General features: G+C 56.5%; 1 protein-coding gene across 5 annotated transcripts in view; it reads right to left on the reverse strand.

Annotated features, from left to right (window-relative positions):
• GALNT9 (polypeptide N-acetylgalactosaminyltransferase 9) overlaps positions 1 to 18,100 on the reverse strand; it is a 121,366-nt gene that overhangs the window by 27,387 nt on the left and 75,879 nt on the right. For all 5 annotated transcript variants that reach the window (XM_067015956.1, XM_067015955.1, XM_059040063.2 and 2 more), the window contains 3 exons: positions 17,550 to 17,724; positions 13,309 to 13,506; positions 4,050 to 4,167 (listed from right to left, as the gene is read on the reverse strand). In XM_067015956.1, coding sequence (XP_066872057.1) covers positions 4,050 to 4,167; positions 13,309 to 13,506; positions 17,550 to 17,724 — 491 coding nt within the window. The remainder of the gene's footprint in view (positions 1 to 4,049; positions 4,168 to 13,308; positions 13,507 to 17,549; positions 17,725 to 18,100) is intronic.

The raw sequence follows: 18,100 nt of genomic DNA on the forward strand, positions 1-18,100 counted from the left end.
GTTAGTTACCACGGCAACAGGCTCCTGCCTCTCCTTCAGGAGATGCTCCTTCGTGGAGGCTCGCCTCCTTCCCCGTTCCCCGTGCTGCAGAATCCTCCAGGAGGATACTCCCAGCCAGGTGCCACCAGGAACGGAGACTGGCCCGTCTCTCCACCGCCCTCTCCCAGGCACCTACGTGGTGACACCCAGGGCAGTGCCTCCCCCACCCCCCACGCCAAGTTCTCCTTCGGACAGATCGGGGTCTCGGATGGACCCCAACCCTAACCTTACCCCGTACACAGCCTGCTTCCTGGATTCCGGTGGTGGCGCCCAGCCTCATTTCTCTCTCCCCCTGGCATGCGGGCATCTCCTCACCTCGACCACACCCACTGCTTCTCCCTCCCTTGTCGGTTCGCCCGTGCTGGCTTCTGCCTGACCCTGCACTGCCCCCGACTTGAGCCACTGCAAGTCCCTGGGGGTCCCCGCCCTCAGATTCCGCCCCCCCCCCGCCCTCATGGCCCACGACCCCTGGCCCGTCCCACCTGGCTGGGCTGGCAAGCCAGCAGGCCCAGTCGCCCTCCCAGGCAGCTGCCTTCCTGCCCTCAGGCTCTCAGCTGGGTTTGGTTGGGAAGGAGACGGGGACAAGAGGTCTGTCGGGGCGCTTCTCCTCTGCCCCCCCCCGTGTGGGTGCCTTGCGCCTCGAGACGGGGGCAAGAGGTCTGTCGGGGCGCTTCTCCGCTGCCCCCCGCCCCGTGTGGGCGCCTTGTGCCTCGAGACGGGGGCAAGAGGTCTGTCGGGGCGCTTCTCTGCTGCCCCCCCCCCCGTGTGGGTGCCTTGTGCCTCGAGACGGGGGCAAGAGGTCTGTCGGGGCGCTTCTCCGCTGCCCCCCCCGTGTGGGCGCCTCCAGTGCTGGCTCGTCCTCCCCAGGGCGGTCCCTCCACCCAGGCGCGTGTCCACTGAGCCCCCTGCTAGCCGCACCCAGGCCAGGGGTCGGGGGCAGCAGCCAGGCTCCCCCAGCCCCCAGGGCCTCCGCAGCTTCCTCGGGACTCTGACTGCGGTTCCCGAGCTGACATCCTCTAACACGGGGAAGGATTAGAATCCAATGTAGAGGTGGAGGAGGCCCTCAGACACGGAGAGCTGGCATTTCCTGCCGGGTTCAGGCATCGTTGGAAAGGATTTGTCTTTAATGACGAAAACAGTTGAGAAAAGTCAGCATACTGAAGAGTCTGCCAGGCTAATCCTCTGATTCCATTTTCACCTGTATAACTGAGGACTGCTTCTAAATTTGTGATTTAAAATTGGATCCTGTCAGAGAATTTAAAACATTTGCAAACAATACCGAAATGCTTCAGAGAAGTTGAGATTTGGTATAAGTTTAATATACTAGACACACTAGAGTTTTTTAAGCGCTTAGGGGAATTTCTGCAAAGATATCAGGCATCCAAGGTGCTTAAAGAGAAAAGAAAATACGCCACATTTATAAATGTCATTTTAAAAGTTCAAGGGAATTTAATTAACTAGAGGCAGAAATGGAACTGATCGTTGTTTAATAGCACTTAATCTGTTCAATCTGAGTTAATCGAGCATTAATCAAAGAAAAGGGGAAGCCGAGTGTTCTTATTTTATTTATAACCACCATAATATGACCTCTAGGTTTAACTAAAAGCTTAAAGCAAACAGGTTTGGAAAGGTGTGACTTCACTAAACTGTATATAAATTTTAAAAAACTAGCCTTAAATAATCTTTTCTGTGACCTAAGTCCCTACAGACAAACAAAAACCTAACTGAAACCCCAGAAAAACCCCACAAAATCCCAAGGACCCCAAACCAATCAGAGTTCAGCCCCACATCAGCAGAGCTCGGCCACAGGAGACCCCGAAGCCAGGCCCCTGGCCCTTCCCCTCCATCCGCGCGTATTTACAGAGCGCTCAGTAATGCTCCAGGCCCTCTGCAGAGCAAGCCTGGCTGGCTTACGGTCCTCAGAGCGGCGGCTGGGCGGAGGCTGGTTCTCAAAGTGGGTTCCCTGGACCAGCAGAGTCAGTGGCCCCTGGGAATTTGTCGGAAACTAAGATTCCCGGCTGGGCTTCCCTGGTGGCGCAGTGGTTAAGAATCCGTCTGCCAGTGCAGGGGACAAGGGTTCGAGCCCTGGCCCGGGAAGATCCCACATGCCGCACAGCAACTAAGCCCGTGTGCCACAACTACTGAGCCTGTGCTCTAGAGCCCGCGAGACACAACTACTGAGCCCGTGTGCCACAACTACTGAAGCCCGCGCGCCTAGAGCCTGTGCTCCACAACAAGAGAAGCCACCGCAATGAGAGGCCCAAGAGGGGCCTCCGCTCGCTGCAACTAGGGAAAGCCTGCGCACAGCAACAAAGACCCGGCGCAGCCAAAGATAAATAAATAAATGAATTTTTAAGAAAGATTCCTGGGCTCCACCCTGCTGTACTGAATCCACATCTCTGGGTTGGGGCCCAGTGATCTATTTTCAGGAGGCTCTAAGGGATTCTGGTGCAGCTGGAGTCAGAGCCCGGCCGAGACCTGCCCCGCCCTTCGGGTAGGTCTCCTGGCCCCTCCTGCTCTGCCTGTGAATCCGCTCTGCTCAGCGCTCCGAGTGGTGGAACAGCTGTCATAGCATCCTGGGGCCTCAGTGAGACCGGCTGGGACCTGGAACCTGGGCCCCTTTGCTGCAGGGCTTGCACCTGGACTCATGTCTCCTCCAGCAATAAATACAAAGAAACTCTAAGGGACTAAAAATAAATGCACGCATGTGCAGCTGGGGCAAATTCTGGACAAAAGATACAAAAAGACCAAATAAAAAAACCCAACTGTCACTTCTGAAGAGCCAGGAGCAAAAACAGGGTGTCAGGAGCTAAAGCAGGGCACTGCGCACGCCCCCTGCACGCAACACCACCAAAGGGGCGGGGCAGACCACTTGAGCCACGCCTCCAGCCCGACCCCTGGACACACCCCTCCCCTCACCCCAAGGAAGGAAGCAGCTGGCACCCCCCCAGGGAGCGGGCATGAGAGGCCTGCACGCTGAAAACTACAAGACATTGATGAAAGAAGTTGAAGAAGACACACATAAATGCAAAAGTATCCATCCTCATGGATTGGAAAAATGTTGTTAAAATGACCGTACCACCCAAAGCAATCTACAGATTGAGTACAACCCTATCAAAATGCCAGTGATATTTTTCCTCAGAAATAGAACAACCAATCCTATAATTTGTATGGAACCACAAAGACCCCAGAGCAATCTTGAGAAAGAAGAACAAAGCTGGAGGCATCACACTCCCTGATTTCAAACTACATTGCAAAGCTACAAGAATCAAAACATATGGCATTGGCATAAAAACATTCCATAGATCAATGGAACAGAATCCAGAACCCAGAAATAAACCCATGCACACATTGTCAATTAATTTACAACAAAGGAGCCAAGAATATACAATGAGGAAAAGATAGTCTCTTCAATAAATGGTGCTGGGAAAACTGGACAGCTCCATGCAAAAGAGTAAAACTGGACCACTATCTTACACCATACAGAAAAATTAACTCAAAATGAACTAAAGGTTTGAGCAAAAGACCTGGAATCATAAAATTCCTAGAAGAAAATGTCCTCTCTGGAGCCTTCTCTACAAGCTGCCCCACCAGGAGCAGCCATGGGGAATTTGGATGGGCCCAACCCCCATCTGCACCCTGCTTTACACACATCCACCAAGACAAGCCCACGAAACAAGGCGGGTCTCCTCGTGGCCATCGCACAAACTCCCTAAGCCAAGGACCAGCTTTTAAAATTTCCAACCCATCCCCACCAGCCCCCACTTTAATATAACACAACAGAACGCGTGGCTTGAGAAATAAAGTCACATCCAAAATACAGTCTCTTGTTACCATATTCATAATGTTTCCCAGTCCCGTTGCCATCGAGGTTTCTTACATTGACCTAAGTTTTGGGGCCTTACGTCCCCCTTACTGGTAACACGCAGCTCACGGACCAGCCAGGCCAACAGGTCTGCTCGGCAGACAGTCCCCTCAAGAGGCCTCGGTGGCCAGGCAGTGACACTTACCCTCATGCCCAGCTCGATGTTCTCCCCACCATACACCTCCATGCCCGGGTCCAGCAGGCCGATGTCCCCGAAGTACTCCCGGTCCACCACGAAGGAGCAGCCGATCATGGCCGGGGTTCTGGAGGGAAGCAGACGGTGCGTGAGCTGGTTGCTGGTGTGTGGCCCCAGATCCCCACAGCCTGGGTGGGCTCACCGTCCTCTTTCCAAGTCCTCACACCTCATCCCTGCACTCCTTGCCTCCGCTTGGTCACTGTGCCCAGGGCTTGGGACACAGGCAGGACTGCCTAGGACTTGTCTTTGCATCCCTCAGAGATGACAAAAACCAGTATTCAATTCAGGCAACTTAGTGTAAATTTTTAAAAATCTGTTTACCCAGTGAGTTATTTAGTTGCCCTGATCATCAGTCACTTGCCTACCTCCTTCGTTATTTTATCTGTGTATCTGTAGTCAGGGCTGTAATGGGCAGTTGCACAGGCTGTGCACTGCTCAACTCTACGGAACCTCCTCAATATCAGACTCTCTCTGAATGACACACCTTGAAGTTGTACAGTACACAACCTGTGCAGCTGTCTGCAAAAGACTGCCAACTGTACTATTATTCCTGTAATAATTCTATTTACAGCTACATATTTTTAAAATATCAGTAAATCTTGCCTTGTCCCAAGCAATTGTATCTGTAAAATCATGTGTCAATGTGCTGCTTATAGTTTTTTCTAAAATGCATTAACAGTGTTGAGACCTCCACTGGTCTCACGGAGCAGCGGTGATCCAAGCAGGACACGGTGAGACAGAGTGGCAGAGAAAAGTGGACGGTGTCACTGTGGCTAGAACTGCACATTTGCTGACTCATTCATTCATTCATGATACATTCACATCATGAATGCAGGATATACTGAGTGCCTATCAGTTGGAGGGGATAAAAAAGGGAAAGGAAAGAGAACGGAAAAATATCTTGCTAGCAAGAAGTAGGCACAGTCTCTGTTTTGTAAGAAAGTAGGACCTTCCAAGCTTTTGAAGGACGTGCCTCCCTCAAAACAAAGAGACCTCCCTTGTAGGCTGAGGGCTTAGCTTCTTCTGAGCTCTGAGAGGACTAGTAAAGGCTCTCCACTGGGGAGCCTACTCTGCCCCTGGATGGGACGTTCTTGGTACTGGCAATGCTGATAATTAAGAATAATCAGGGACTTCCCTGGTGGCGCAGTGGTTAAGAATCCGCCCGTCAGTGCAGGGGACAAGGGTTCGATCCCCGGTCCGGGAAGATCCCACATGCCGCGGAGCAACTAAGCCCGCGCGCCACAACTACTGAGCCCACGTGCCACAACGACTGAGCCTGCGCTCCGGAGCCCGCGAGCCACAACTACTGAAGCCCGCGCGCCTACAGCCTGTGCTCTGCAACAGGAGAAGCCATCGCAGTGAGAAGCCCGCGCACCACAAAGAAGATCTAATGCAGCCAAAAATAAATAAATAAAACAAATAATTTTTTAAAACAACAGAAAGGCTCCCAATTGTCCCCGAAGGCCCCTGCGGTCCTGGCGAGGCTGAAGGCTACGGCTGTTCCTGCTCCGCTCCCCCCGCTGTGCCCCGGCTGCTCCCACAGGTATGAAGTCACTCATGAAAACGCCACGATAAATTGTTCTCAATCACAATTTAAAAGAAGCATTTCTTTTAAATGTGACTGGGACATCAGAAGCAAATGCCCATGAGGGGTCCAAGAATAACAGAGGCATTAAAGGGCGATTATCCTTTTATTTGTAAAAAGATCCAACTTGTTCAGTCATGACATTTGAGCCACAAATCTAACAGCAACAACATTTTAATGTCATCTGTGATGTGTAATAGCAAGCGTTTGACTGGCTAAGTTATAGTTCACCAACGAAGACAGATATTTCTCTCATTTTCTTAAAGACACAAAAATCTCAGGTGATCTCTGGTGAATTTAACTACCAAATCCCTGCCAAGTCTGTTGTAGCTAGGAATAATTTTTTAAATTACTGCTCAGAGTTCCAAAATAAACTTAGAAAGCAATGGAAGCAGAATCAGCTGGCACTGAATTTATTTGCATGAGAAATTCTTGCTGTGTTTACAGAAAACAGCCAGGGCCGAGGGGTTCTCAGGTTCGGCTGGGCCGGGGGAGACTTGTCGTCCTGGGGGCATCCTTATATTGGGGCTGAAGTGCAGCATGCCGGGATATAGCAAGCGGCATCTCTGCAGAGGGTCCTCACCTGGGCTCCTGCCTTGTAAAGGCAACAGACATGCAGATACACACAGATGCATGGATGCACAAATACACACATGCAACAAACAGGCACACACGGTACACGGACACACGTAGACACACACGCAACACACCCCCTACAAGGACAGACACACACCCAACAAACAGATGTACAGATATACAGACACATGTAATACACGTACATGGTCCCACAAACGTACCCACAGATAGATATACATACACACAGGCCTACACGTACACACCCAGATGCACACAGGTACATGAGGACACACATATATATACACACATAACACCCAGAGAAACACACGTGTGTGCTCCCCGCACACATAAACACAGACCCACACCTGCAGTGAACACACACAGAGATACACATACAACACATGCACACACAGAGACACACCCAGACACCCACACATAGACAATACACATCCTCGAGTCCATGGAATTCTGGAGTTCTGTATAAATGGGAGCGGGTAAAATTAAGATCACAAACGGGTCCTTCAGCCTTCAGGAGAGTGACAAGGGACAAGGGAGTCATCTGCTCTTGGCGTCTTGAGGAAGAACACGTGCTCGCAGGCAGGGCACGGCCAGGCAATCGGCACAAGCACAGGGGAGGCGTGTGCAGAATCTTGTAGACTCGCCGCTGAACCGGTGCAGGGGTCACACGCACTGGTGGCGAGTTTGTGGAGACACCGGTGTGGGTTGGCTCAACTGTCTTGGAAAAGTTCAAAGCTATGAACAGAGAGCCAACAACACCTGTGCAGTGATGCAACGACAACCCGGCTTGGTGCGCCCCGACTGTGTGACCTCGGGCAAGTCACCCAGCTTCTCTGTGCTTGGCTTCCCCGCCCCGTAACACGAGAGGCAGGACGGTGCCTCCTCCACAGGCTGCTGTGCAGATGAAAACCGCATAGAGGAGTGTCTGGACCCTGGGAACCGTTTGCTGTTATTATTTTACCCCTTGATTCCACAGCTGGCATTTATCCTAGGAGACGATCCAAAAGCTATTCGCACAAAGCTGTGCACTGCAGCGTGAGTTATAGGGGCCAAAGGGCAATCAACTTAGAGCCCGTCAGTGTAGACGGTCGAATGAATTTCGAGCCATCCCTTTGATGGAATGTACTTGCCCAGCAGGCGAGGTGATTACCAAGACCTCCCAGCACCACGGGAAGCGATACTCAGGAGAGGGTGACAAGTCAGCAAGGAAAATGTCACTATCCTACCACCGTGACCAGAGAAGCAATTCTGTGTGAGTGTGTGTGTGCACGTGGGTCTATGCGTGGTCTTGTGCGCATGTGTGTGCGTGCGTGTGTGTCTGGGTGGGCGGGTCGATGTGAGGTTGTGTGTGTGTGAGTGTGTACACGTGTCTGCGCGCTTGCATTTGTATCTGCATGTGCACCCCTATGCACGTGTGTGCATCTGTGCGTGATTTTGCGCACGTGTGTGTGAGTGTGCGTGTGTTACTTGGGGCCTCGTTCCACGCTCCCCTGCTTGGTGGGGGGGGACTCGGTGCTGGGAGGGGGCCCCTCTGCCATCCCCAGAGCGTCCCCCTTTCCTCCGGGCTCCTCTGGCCCCACCGGTAGCCGACTTACACCCATGGTCCCGCCGCGTCCACCCGACACGCTGGCCCGGATCTGGACTCCCCTCCGGCGGACGGGGTGCAAACCCTCGCACGAGCTCCACGACCCCGGAAGACGCAAGCCGCGTGTGCCAAGGGGCTGCACTGCCCTCCCCGAGGCGGGGGCCCATACGACGCAGCCAAGATGCTCCGCGCCCGCGCCCCGCTAGCAGCTCAGAGCCACGCAGAGACGGGGACAAACACGCCACTGGTCACGGGTCCCGTTTTGACCTCCTTCAGACCCGGGAAATAGCTCCATTTCAGCGACATGGTTTGCGCGCGCGGCCAGCCGCCCCCAGCATGCAGGACCCCTGGGCCCACAGCGGGCCTGCGGGGCCCGCACGCCCCTTTCCACGTGCGGGGAAGCCATCTGTCTCCTTCTGTCAAGACTGAGATACTTCCCTCCGGCAATCCAAGCCTTCTTTTCACGCCTTTTTCTTCCTTGAGCTTCAAGGATAATGAATGGCAGGGAAATCTCCTAAAGGAAATCTTCACACGCCAGCCTCTCCCGGGCTAATTTCCCACCCGGGCTCCAGGGCGGGCGGGCGAGCTGCGTCCTTCCGGAGAAAGGCAGCGGCTCCGCGCCCAGGTCCGAGGGAAACGAGAAATCCCGGGGCGGTTTTCAGGAGAGACCCTTCCAGGCCCGCGCTGTCCCCGGGGTGCAGCATCCCAGCCTGGGGTCAGGGTCTCGGCATGTGCGGGGTGAGGGCTCCGTCAGAGGGGGTCCGGGAGCCTTTGCTGCAGGCACTGGGGGGCCAGGGCTTCTCCCGAGGGGTCTGCTGTCGCGGGGAGGCTGCGCGAAGAGCCTTCCCTGAGAAGGGGGAGAGGAGGGCCGTCGTCTGCATAACAGCCTTGGAAGCCAAGGGCCTCGACGCTGCCCCTGGAGTCCCTCCCGCTGCTCCTGAGCCTCCAGCTCGAGGGGCGTGTGACGCAGCCTGCTGGGGGCAGTGGGGGCTGTGGCGCTGCCCCTCCTGGGGGACCCGCAGCAACGGAGCTCCAGCGGATCGTCACCAGGTAGACATGGGGGCCTGGGTTTTCCAGAATCTTCTACCTTTCAGACAGTAGATATCAATTGCATGTGATATCTCTTAAGTGTAAACGTTGGTTCCAATTTGAAAACATACATGGTACAATCAAGGCGACACGCTGTAGCTCAGAGGCGGCCTTTTCTAGAACCTGAAGGACGCGGTTACGCCCCTCTTGGCTCCCTGGGTGCCGTGCGCACTGAGATGGGAGATTCAGAGTGACTTCTTCTCTCCCTGGGAAGAGGGGCCGGGGGTCTGGGGCCCGTCCTGAAGCATCACAGGCAGGGCGGTGAGCCCCGGCACGGAGCCTGTTGAGGGCCAGGCGGCGTCTGGGGAGGCGCCGGTCGGCTTCCTCTCCTCCCCGAGGGACGCACCGCATCTGATTTCCAGGGAGCCTTGGCTGGGCGCTGCGAAAGCCATCACACGGGCCAGCTGGCCGTCGGCCCCGCAGGCGGCCTTGAGAGGCCCTCGTCGGGACTCTGCTTCCCCGCGGGCTGCACGCACGCCCGTTGAGGACGCAATTCGGGGACTGGCTGTGGTGGTGGCCCCGCGTGGAGCCGAGGAATGTTTGTGACTGTCACGCGCAGCATCGGCTCCAAGCTGCCAGCGTGGCCTCAGCTCAGCGTGGATGTGTGTCGGCTCCATCCCCGTGGGGACTCCCTCCTGGCAGACGCCCAGCAAGGCTTAGGACCTTCCGATCTTGGAGCCCGTTCTGGACATTGGCCAGTTTTGGTTATCCAGCGTGTTCACTTCCCGTGGCTGCGAAAAGAAGTACCATAAACTGGGACTTCAGACAAGAGATACATCTGTCCTCTGACAGCTCTTGAAGCCAGAAGTCTGAGGTCAAGGTGTGTCGGACAGGGCCGCGCTCTCTGGAGGCTCCAGGGGAGGGTCCCTCCTGCCTCTTCCAGCTCCTGGTGGCCCCAGGGGTCCCTTGGCTTCTGGCCGCATCCCTCCCGTCTCTGACTCCAGAGTGGCGTGGCCTTTCCTCTTCGGTGTGTGTCTCTCCTAAGGACACTCATGACGGCATTCAGGGCCCAGCCTGGTGACCCAAGGTAATCTCCCCATCACAAGATCCTAATTACATCTGCAAAGATCCTTCTCCCAATGAGGTCGCATTCATGGGCTCTGGGGGTCAGGACGTGGACACGGCTGTCTGCCGCACCCAGCCCTCCACCTCAGCCTTCTTATAAGCACCCCAGCATCTTTCAGGGAGACCGCCTCTCTCCTTGCACAGACCCCCCGTGGGACGGTGAGTCCCCAGAACTTCCCCTCTGTGAAGGTCAGAGGGTCACTGGAGGACCCCTTCTCCCATCTGCTTCCAGGAAAGACGGGGGCAGGTGTTTGTGGCCCAAGTTCAGCCATTGCCACCTCTGTTCCGGGGACTGACTGAGGCGGAGGCACACACGTCCGCAGTGTCGGGGAGGGAGACGTCTGGCTTTCCTGCTGGTTCCTCCACAGAGCCGCTGCAGCTCACATTAGCTGGCGCCCTTCTCTGTTGCTGGAATCCTCCTGGTCCCGGCTCAGAGAGGCTCATTTAACTGGCATGGTAAGCAGCGTGGGCATTGGAATGATTACTTTTCTGTAAAAATCAACTCGACAAAGTTAAATTTGCACGCGACGGGACACATCCCTTGAAAGCGCGTGGTCCGAGTGGTCTGACCGAGGGAACGCCGGGTAACCCCGCCCCGGTCCAGACGGAGCGTGCGTCCATCCAGGGCTCCTCGGCCCTCCACCAGGGGACCGCGTCCTCTGGACTTCTCTGGGCATCGGATCACACACTACGTGCTCTTCTGTCTCTGGCTCTTTGGCCTCTGTTTCACCATTTCGAGTTTCACCTGCATTGTTATGGGCGTAACCGGTTATTCCCTTTTAGTTCTGAGAAGTCTCCCATTACATAGATAGGTTGTGCTTCGTTTATCTAGTCACCCGTTGGCGGACATTTGGGTCCAATTCGGGACTATTGTGAATGAAGCTGCCACCACAAACATTCGCATCTGTCTTTTGTAGACGTGGGTTTTCATTTCTTTTGCGAAAATACCTGGGGTGGAGGGGCTGGTCAGACAGCAAGTGTTTTTACCTCTCTGAGAAACCGCCAGTTTTACAAAGTGGTCTTGCAGATGCCTTCTCCCCCCGGCCGCGCTGACAGTTCCCACCACTCCGCGTCACCAGCCCCTCTGCTGCCACTGGTCTGTGCGTGCATTCTAGCAGGCGTGCAGGGCCCCTCACTGGGACGCTGTGTGACTCCGTGACGGGCGTTTTTCTGCGAGTGTGCTAGCATTCTGTCTGCCTTCCTGTGCGCAGTATCTGTTCAAGGCCTTTGCCCATTTTTTCTTAGGGTTTTGGGCATCAGGGTTTTCAAATGCTCTCCAGGTAATACTAATAAGGAGCAAAGTTTGAGACAACACACAGTCTGGCCAGAGCATCCTTCCTGCAGCTCGGGGCATCCAGGCTGCTCTGAGACTTAATTTCTCGCTGGATGGCTCTTTGCTCATGGAGGGCAGGTGCCCGGAAGCCCCCGTAAGACACTCCTAGGGGAAGAGAGAGCTTTCAAAGGCACAGTGAGCGATGGTCTTGGTCACTTGCGGGCAGTGGCTTGTTTCAGCAGGGACACATCAGTTTGTACAGATGAGGCAGGAGGGGTCCCAGCCCGAGGCCCTAAAATGCAAACCTCTACAGGGGGAGACCTGGCCAAGGCTCCAAGGGGCCAACGGGCCCTGCAGATGCACATTCACTCCAGGAAAAAAATACCTCCATCCTGCTGGGCCCGCGGGAGAAAGTGGTAGCCCCACTAGATTTTGAAACATAGATTTCCAGGGGCTCAGCAGACTAGGGAAGTGGAAGGAAGGGCTGCAAACTACAGAAGCTCAGTCGGTGATGGAAACAAACAAAGCAAGGCAGGTGCAAGAAATGACAGCGCAGGTAGGAAGGCAGAGCGTCCGGGAGAGAATGGGGGGTGGTGAGGGAGGGGTGCGGGAGCGGGAGACCCACCACCCTATTGAGACAGGGGCTGCTCCTCAGCCCCAGGGACTGCTGCCTTGTGAGAATGTGCACCTTCCCGTGTGTATAAAGATGCTGGACTGTGGTTTTTTTTTTTTTAATTTAATTAATTTATTTATTTTTGGCTGCATTGGGTCTTCACTGCTGCGCACGGGCTTTCTTCTCTAGCTGCGGCGAGCGGGGGCTACTCTTCGTTGCGGTGTGCGGGCCTCTCATCGTGGTGGCTTCTCTTGTTGCAGAGCACGGGCTCTAGGAGCGCGGGCTTCAGTAGTTGTGGTGCACGGGCTTCGTTGCTGTGCGGCATGTGGGATCTTCCCGGACCAGGGCTCGAACCCGTGTCCCCTGCATTGGCAGGCGGATTCCCAACCACTGTGCCACCAGGGAAGCCCTGGGTTGTGTATTATTTTTTAATATTTTATTTATTTATTTATCTGGTTGTGCCGGGTCTTAGTTGCAGCAGGAGGGCTCCTTAGTTGTGGCATGCAAACTCTTAGTTGCGGCATGCATGTGGGATCGAGCTCCCTGACCAGGGATCGAACTTGGGCCCCCTGCATTGGGAGCATGGAGTCTTAACCACTGCACCACCAGGGAAGTCCCTGGGCTGTGTACTTTTAACGTGTGAAAATCTCTCCGTTTTCACGTTTGGGAACCGATTCAACATAAAATAAACGCTTTGCAGGACGATCTCTGGTGTCTGCTGTGACGCCTGGGGTCTCTGTAGCACACACAGCATCTGTGGTCTCCAGGTCTCAGCTCCGCTCCCCGGCTCGTGTTTTTGACTCTTGTGGTGCTGTCTCTGCCTCTGTCTGTGTGTCTGTCTCTCCCTCGTTCTGTCTAGGTCTCTGTCTCCTTTCCCTCCCTCTCTCCATCTCCCGTCCTCTCTACTCCATGACGCCTTCCCAGTTTTGCCTCCTGGCCTCCCTGCTCCCTACCCTGACTCTGTCTTGCTGTGTTCATCTCTCTTTCTTGTTCCCTCTCACTTTCCTTGGTGAGTCCCCTGTTCTGCTCTCTCCATGCCTGTGTTCCTTTTCTCAGTCTCTTTTACTGGAGCTTTCTCTTTGGATGTTAGTTCTGTCTGTCTGTCTGTCTGTCTCCCTACCTCTCCCTCCGTCTCCGCCGCCCCCGCCCGACCTCCTCACCTCTCAGGTCACAAACTGGAGCCACCCCCAAGTTTCCCCATGCCATCTCCGCGTCCCTCTGCACACCTGGGCAGACGCTGCACCCCACACATGCACTTCCGCACGTGGCGCCAGGCCCTGGCTTTCTGCAGAGGAGCACCCCCGTCCCTGCAGCCCGTGCGGCAGCCCTGCCCCACCGCCACCTCACGCAGTCCTGGCTCCTTCCAGCGCAGGCCCGGCCCCAGGGGCCCCGGGGTCGGCTCACCTGATGGGCGCCGCCTCGTCCCCGCGGTCCAGCCAGTCCTGGGGCGGGATGATGTACATGCACCAGAGGCCCCAGTTGTAGCCGTGCGCCGCGCTGGCGTACTGCTGCACCTCAAACGTGTCGTACTTGATGTTGTCGATGGCGGGCAGGACGATGCGCCGGCGGTCCTCCCGGATCCGCGAGAGGGCGGGCTCGGCCCTGCGGGGCGGGGCGTGCCCGCGGGGAAGGGCGTGGGTGCCGGGACCACGCCCCACTCCCCCAGGGCGGGGCGGGGGGCGGAGCCAGGCCTCCTCCAGGGAGGTGGCCACACCCGGGCCGACGGCGCCTGCGGAGGGCGGATCCAAGGGCTTCACCTCTGGAAGCCCCGGGGTCGCCTGGGCTGCAGACCCGCCTGCCCAGGTCTCGCCCTTGCCGGGGCAGCCCGGGGCTAAGGACTGACGGACGCCGGGGACCCGGGCACACGGATTGGGCCCGATCTCTGACACCTCCGCGGGGCCGTGCTGGCCCCAGAGGCCCTGTGGGTCAGCTCAGTCCGTCCCTCCACAGCTCGGCCTCCCCCCAGCGCATGCCACCTCCTGGCCCTCCTTCCCTGCACGGTGGCCATACGTTCATTTACAAGCGTTAATTGAGGACCTGTTATGTGCCCCACCCTGCTTTATCACACTGGAGTATATTCGCGAACCAAAAAAGAAAAACAATCCGTGCCTCAGGGAACGTAGGATACACTGAAGGGACAGAAAGGCTACCAGGTACTGTTGTGCAGTGCACAACCTACACAACAGTATGTGGTGGCCCTGACTGGCTGGGGGTCAGGGGACAGACAATAATGTATAAATGAATGATACAATGCATTAGGAGGTGATAGCCGTTGTGGTGGAAAAAGAGAGCAAGTAAGGGTGATTTGGAATTGCACTTTTAAATGGGGTGCCTGGTGTAAGTTGCCCTAGGTGACGACCAGGAGGTTTAGGATGTAGCAGGCGGTTGGGAGAGCTGGGGGTGGGGGGGTTGGGAGAGCTGGGGGGGGTCGTTCCACACACAGTGAACAGCCAGCGCTGAGCCCCTGGGATGTGCTGGTGCACTTGGGGAGGGGGCCAGGGGGCTGGAGTGGAGAGATGGGGGCAGCGTAGACAACGGAGCCGGAGAGGAGAGGGACCAGAGGACGTGGGCTGTGGGTTGCGGATTCTCCTTGCAGGAGTCCAAGAGGCAACAGAGAAGGCTTTGTCTACCGCAAGGAGGAGACGCTGCCCGAGGGCCTGTCACCGAGCTGGAGTTCAACGTGGTGGGGGGCAGCCAGAGAGACGAACGCTACAGGGGGACAGGGGGCCAAGCTCAGGCAGGGACAGCGGGGGGCAGGGTGGGGCTGGGGCAGTTCACTGACCCTGCCTGGCGAGATTGGCCACGTGGCCCGGCTTCCTTCCTGTCCTTCCAAGCGAGAGCCTGGTATTTACCTGCCTTTCAGCTTCATGAGGAGGATTAATTAATTACTGTTAGCAGAGTGCTTCAGAAATGAGAAGCTCTCTGCAAGTGCCACGTCTGCTAATAAGGCAGGATCTTTGTGGAGGCACTTCTTGGAGGGAAGGGCTATTTGCAGATGGATAACTGGGTTTTCAGTTGTGAACATTAAATTTACACCGGTTTAAAGTTGCATTTTGATGTGGTAGACTTGTGGTTCTCCCAAATGCCCTCCAAATGCTCCAGGGAGTTCAACGTATATTAGAGGGACAGAAAGGCCTCCAAGTTGTGCAGTGCACAACCTGCGCGACAGTATGGAGTGACCCTTGTGGGGAGGGCAGACCATAACGTGTCATTAATGACAGAACGCGACAGGTGTCATGGGAAAAGAAGACTCGCTTCATGAGGGTGGCAGAGGAGAGGGAAAAGGGGGCCAGCAGGGGAAGTAGAAGCAGGAAGAAGTCGAATGTCGGTCAGGAACGTACTGGGACAGAACCAGCACTGAGAACAAACTCGTGGTCCTGGGGTGACTGAGATGCCACAGCAAGAGTGGAGGGAACGTGGAAGGAGAGGCCTCCACTCACCTGCCTACCAGGCACCAAAGCCCTGGTCCAACCAGCAGGAGCAGTTAGGAAAACCAGGAACTTTGAGAGACCCTGAAGGCCAGACCCTCGTGGCCCCCAGCTGGGGATACCGCCAGGCGCCGTGGGACTTGATCAGCACGTGCACCATGAAGACCCCCTTACAGCGTTCGCAGCCCTCGCGTTTCCCCCAAGGGAGGATCTCAGTGAACGTCTTGGTTTAGGCTTCACAGGGTTTGAAGGTAAAATGTGGGAGATTTGCTATAAAAACAGTGAGGTTTAGTTTCTCTTGAAACAGGGCAAGCTGCCCACCCACCCGGGGCTGACTTCTCCCGGCAGCTCATCTGGTAGGTGCTGCAGGCCGCCCCTGGGTGCAGGGTTCATCCTCCCTGCCCACTGTGGACCCCCTGCAGACCCTCCCACTGTGGGTTTAACTTAAGGATCTCCAGATGGGATCATCCTCGGTGACCTGGGCGGGCCCTAAACCCACTGGCAAGGGTACTTAGAAGAGAGAAGAGGAGAGACGCAGTCACACAGAGAGGAGAAGCTGTGTGAAGACGGAGGTAGAGACTGGAGGGACGCGGCCACGGCCCTGGGTCCCTGGAGCCCCCAGAGCGCGGAAGGTGGGAGGCTCCTCCTCGAGAGCTTCCGGGGGCAGTGCAGGCCTGCCCGCACCTCGACTTTGACTTCTGGCCTCAGAGCTGTGAGAGAATGAATTTCTGTTGTTTGGAGCCACCGGCCTTTGGTCGTTCATGACGGCAGCCCCCGGACACTCACGCACGTGCTCATGTCCCAGCCCGGCTCCAACGCACGTGGTCCCCCGGGGTCCTGGTTGCAGCCCCAGTCAGACACTCGCCTGGCGCCCGCGCGCTGGAGCCGGCACGTCGGGCGCAGGGCGTGGCTTACAAGCGTCGCACGTGTAACCCTGGCAACAATCCCACTTTCTAACATCCCCACGCAGCACCGGAGGAAACTGACGTCCCCGCCCCCCGCCAGGGGCTCAACCCCGTGCATCGCGTTGCCGCAGTCCTGCGCGCAGGGAGCCTTCCCGCGGGGTGTCACCCTCTGCCCTCCCCGCCTGCTGTCATTTATTCCTCTCGCGTCCACTGCAGGTCCTGGCGGTAGTGGGGGCTGCCGGGGCCGGGGGTGGGGGTGGGTGGCACCTCCCAGATGCAGGCACCAGAGAGGAAAATAAGGAAACATGCCAAGAGCCCAGTGGGCGCTTTCCGGAAAACTCTGAAGCACGTCCTGCTGTTCTATCAACACATTCTCAGGCACCTGCTGTGAGAACAGCAGCTCACGGCTGGCCTAGGAACCACAGGGCCTGGAGAGAGGCACCAGGGCCGACCCCAGCTCTGACGCCTCGTGTGGATGCCCGCCTCCCCTGTGGATGTGGATACTTCGCTGGACAGATGACTCTGTTCTTAAGGCCTCACTGGCCACCTTCGGGCACAGCCTCAGGAGAGTCCCAGGTGGCAGAGCAGAGACCTCTGGGTCCCACCCAGAGATCGTAGGTCACGCAGAGCTGCGTATCCCGCGAGCTCTCGGGGGCTGCAGATGCTGCTGGTCTGGGGTCCACACTGAGTACTGAGGACCTGCAGGGCCCCTGCCTCCCCGGGGCAAACCCAAAGCCAGGACCGGTGCCCCAGCCTTTCTGCGGGGCGGCCCCGGGGCACCTCTACATCATCCCGCGCAGGTGCTCCCGCGTCACCGAGGTATCCCTGCTGCTCCCCTGGCCACATCCCCCTCCAGGTTTCTCATTAGAAGCCCACCTCACCCCTGCATGGATGGGTGGGAGAAAATGGGCGGACTCTTTGATCTAGAATTTTCCATAAGGGTGAGAAACTGCTTCCAACTTGTACCCTAGACTGAGGTCTCTATTAACTGAGACCCTGAAGACCACGTGTTCATGCAGCAGCTGCCCCCAACCTTGTGTGTATTCCCCTGGCCTGAGGTCACATGAACAGCCTCATCTGACTGTCACCTGCTAGAATGACTGGCCAATTCAAATTCCTTTGGGGACAAGGTGGGGATACAGATCGGTCTTCATATATATGCATCACAGACAGGGTTCTGGGTTCAGGCGCTGGACATGGAGTGTCCATGTGGCTGGACTCAGCTGCCCCCGGCCCTGCCAGGCTCCTCCTCTTTGCGGGGGTCCTGCAGGCGCCAGCAGACCCCGCTGACCCCGCCCAGCCCCGCCCTTACCAGCCCGTGCTGAACTCCACGTGGGCGTCAAAGAAGCCCACAACAGGGGCCGTGGCGACCTTCCAGCCCTGCAGCCGAGCCCGGATCAGCCCTTCTCTCCTGCTGTTTCGGACGATCTTCACAAGGCCCGGGTACCTCTTGCTGACGTACTGGTCCAGGTTGAGCTTGAGTTCCACTGCGGGGGACACAGAGATGTTTCGGGCGTGACACCTCGGGAGGGCCTGAGGTCACCGAGACCCACGGTCGTTGTGTGCCCTGGATCCGTATTTCATAAACATTTAAGAGGACCCACGGTTGCTGGATGTGGGTTCGAGGTGCTGGGGGGGGGCACCTCGGAGAGATAAGAGCCCACCTCATGGAGCTGCATTCCAGAGGGAGAGACAATGAACGACCAAGCCAGACTGATTCAGACAGAGGCACGTGTTATAAAGACAGGAGAAAACGGGGCTGAGTTACTCAGCTGTAGAAAGGCAGGCAGTCCATGGACAGATGGATGGATGAACAAAGTGTGGTCCATCCATACAATGGAACATGATCCAGCCCGAGAAAGG

The sequence above is a fragment of the Kogia breviceps genome, chromosome 15 (assembly GCF_026419965.1).
Source record: "Kogia breviceps isolate mKogBre1 chromosome 15, mKogBre1 haplotype 1, whole genome shotgun sequence".
Taxonomy (NCBI): domain Eukaryota; kingdom Metazoa; phylum Chordata; class Mammalia; order Artiodactyla; family Physeteridae; genus Kogia; species Kogia breviceps.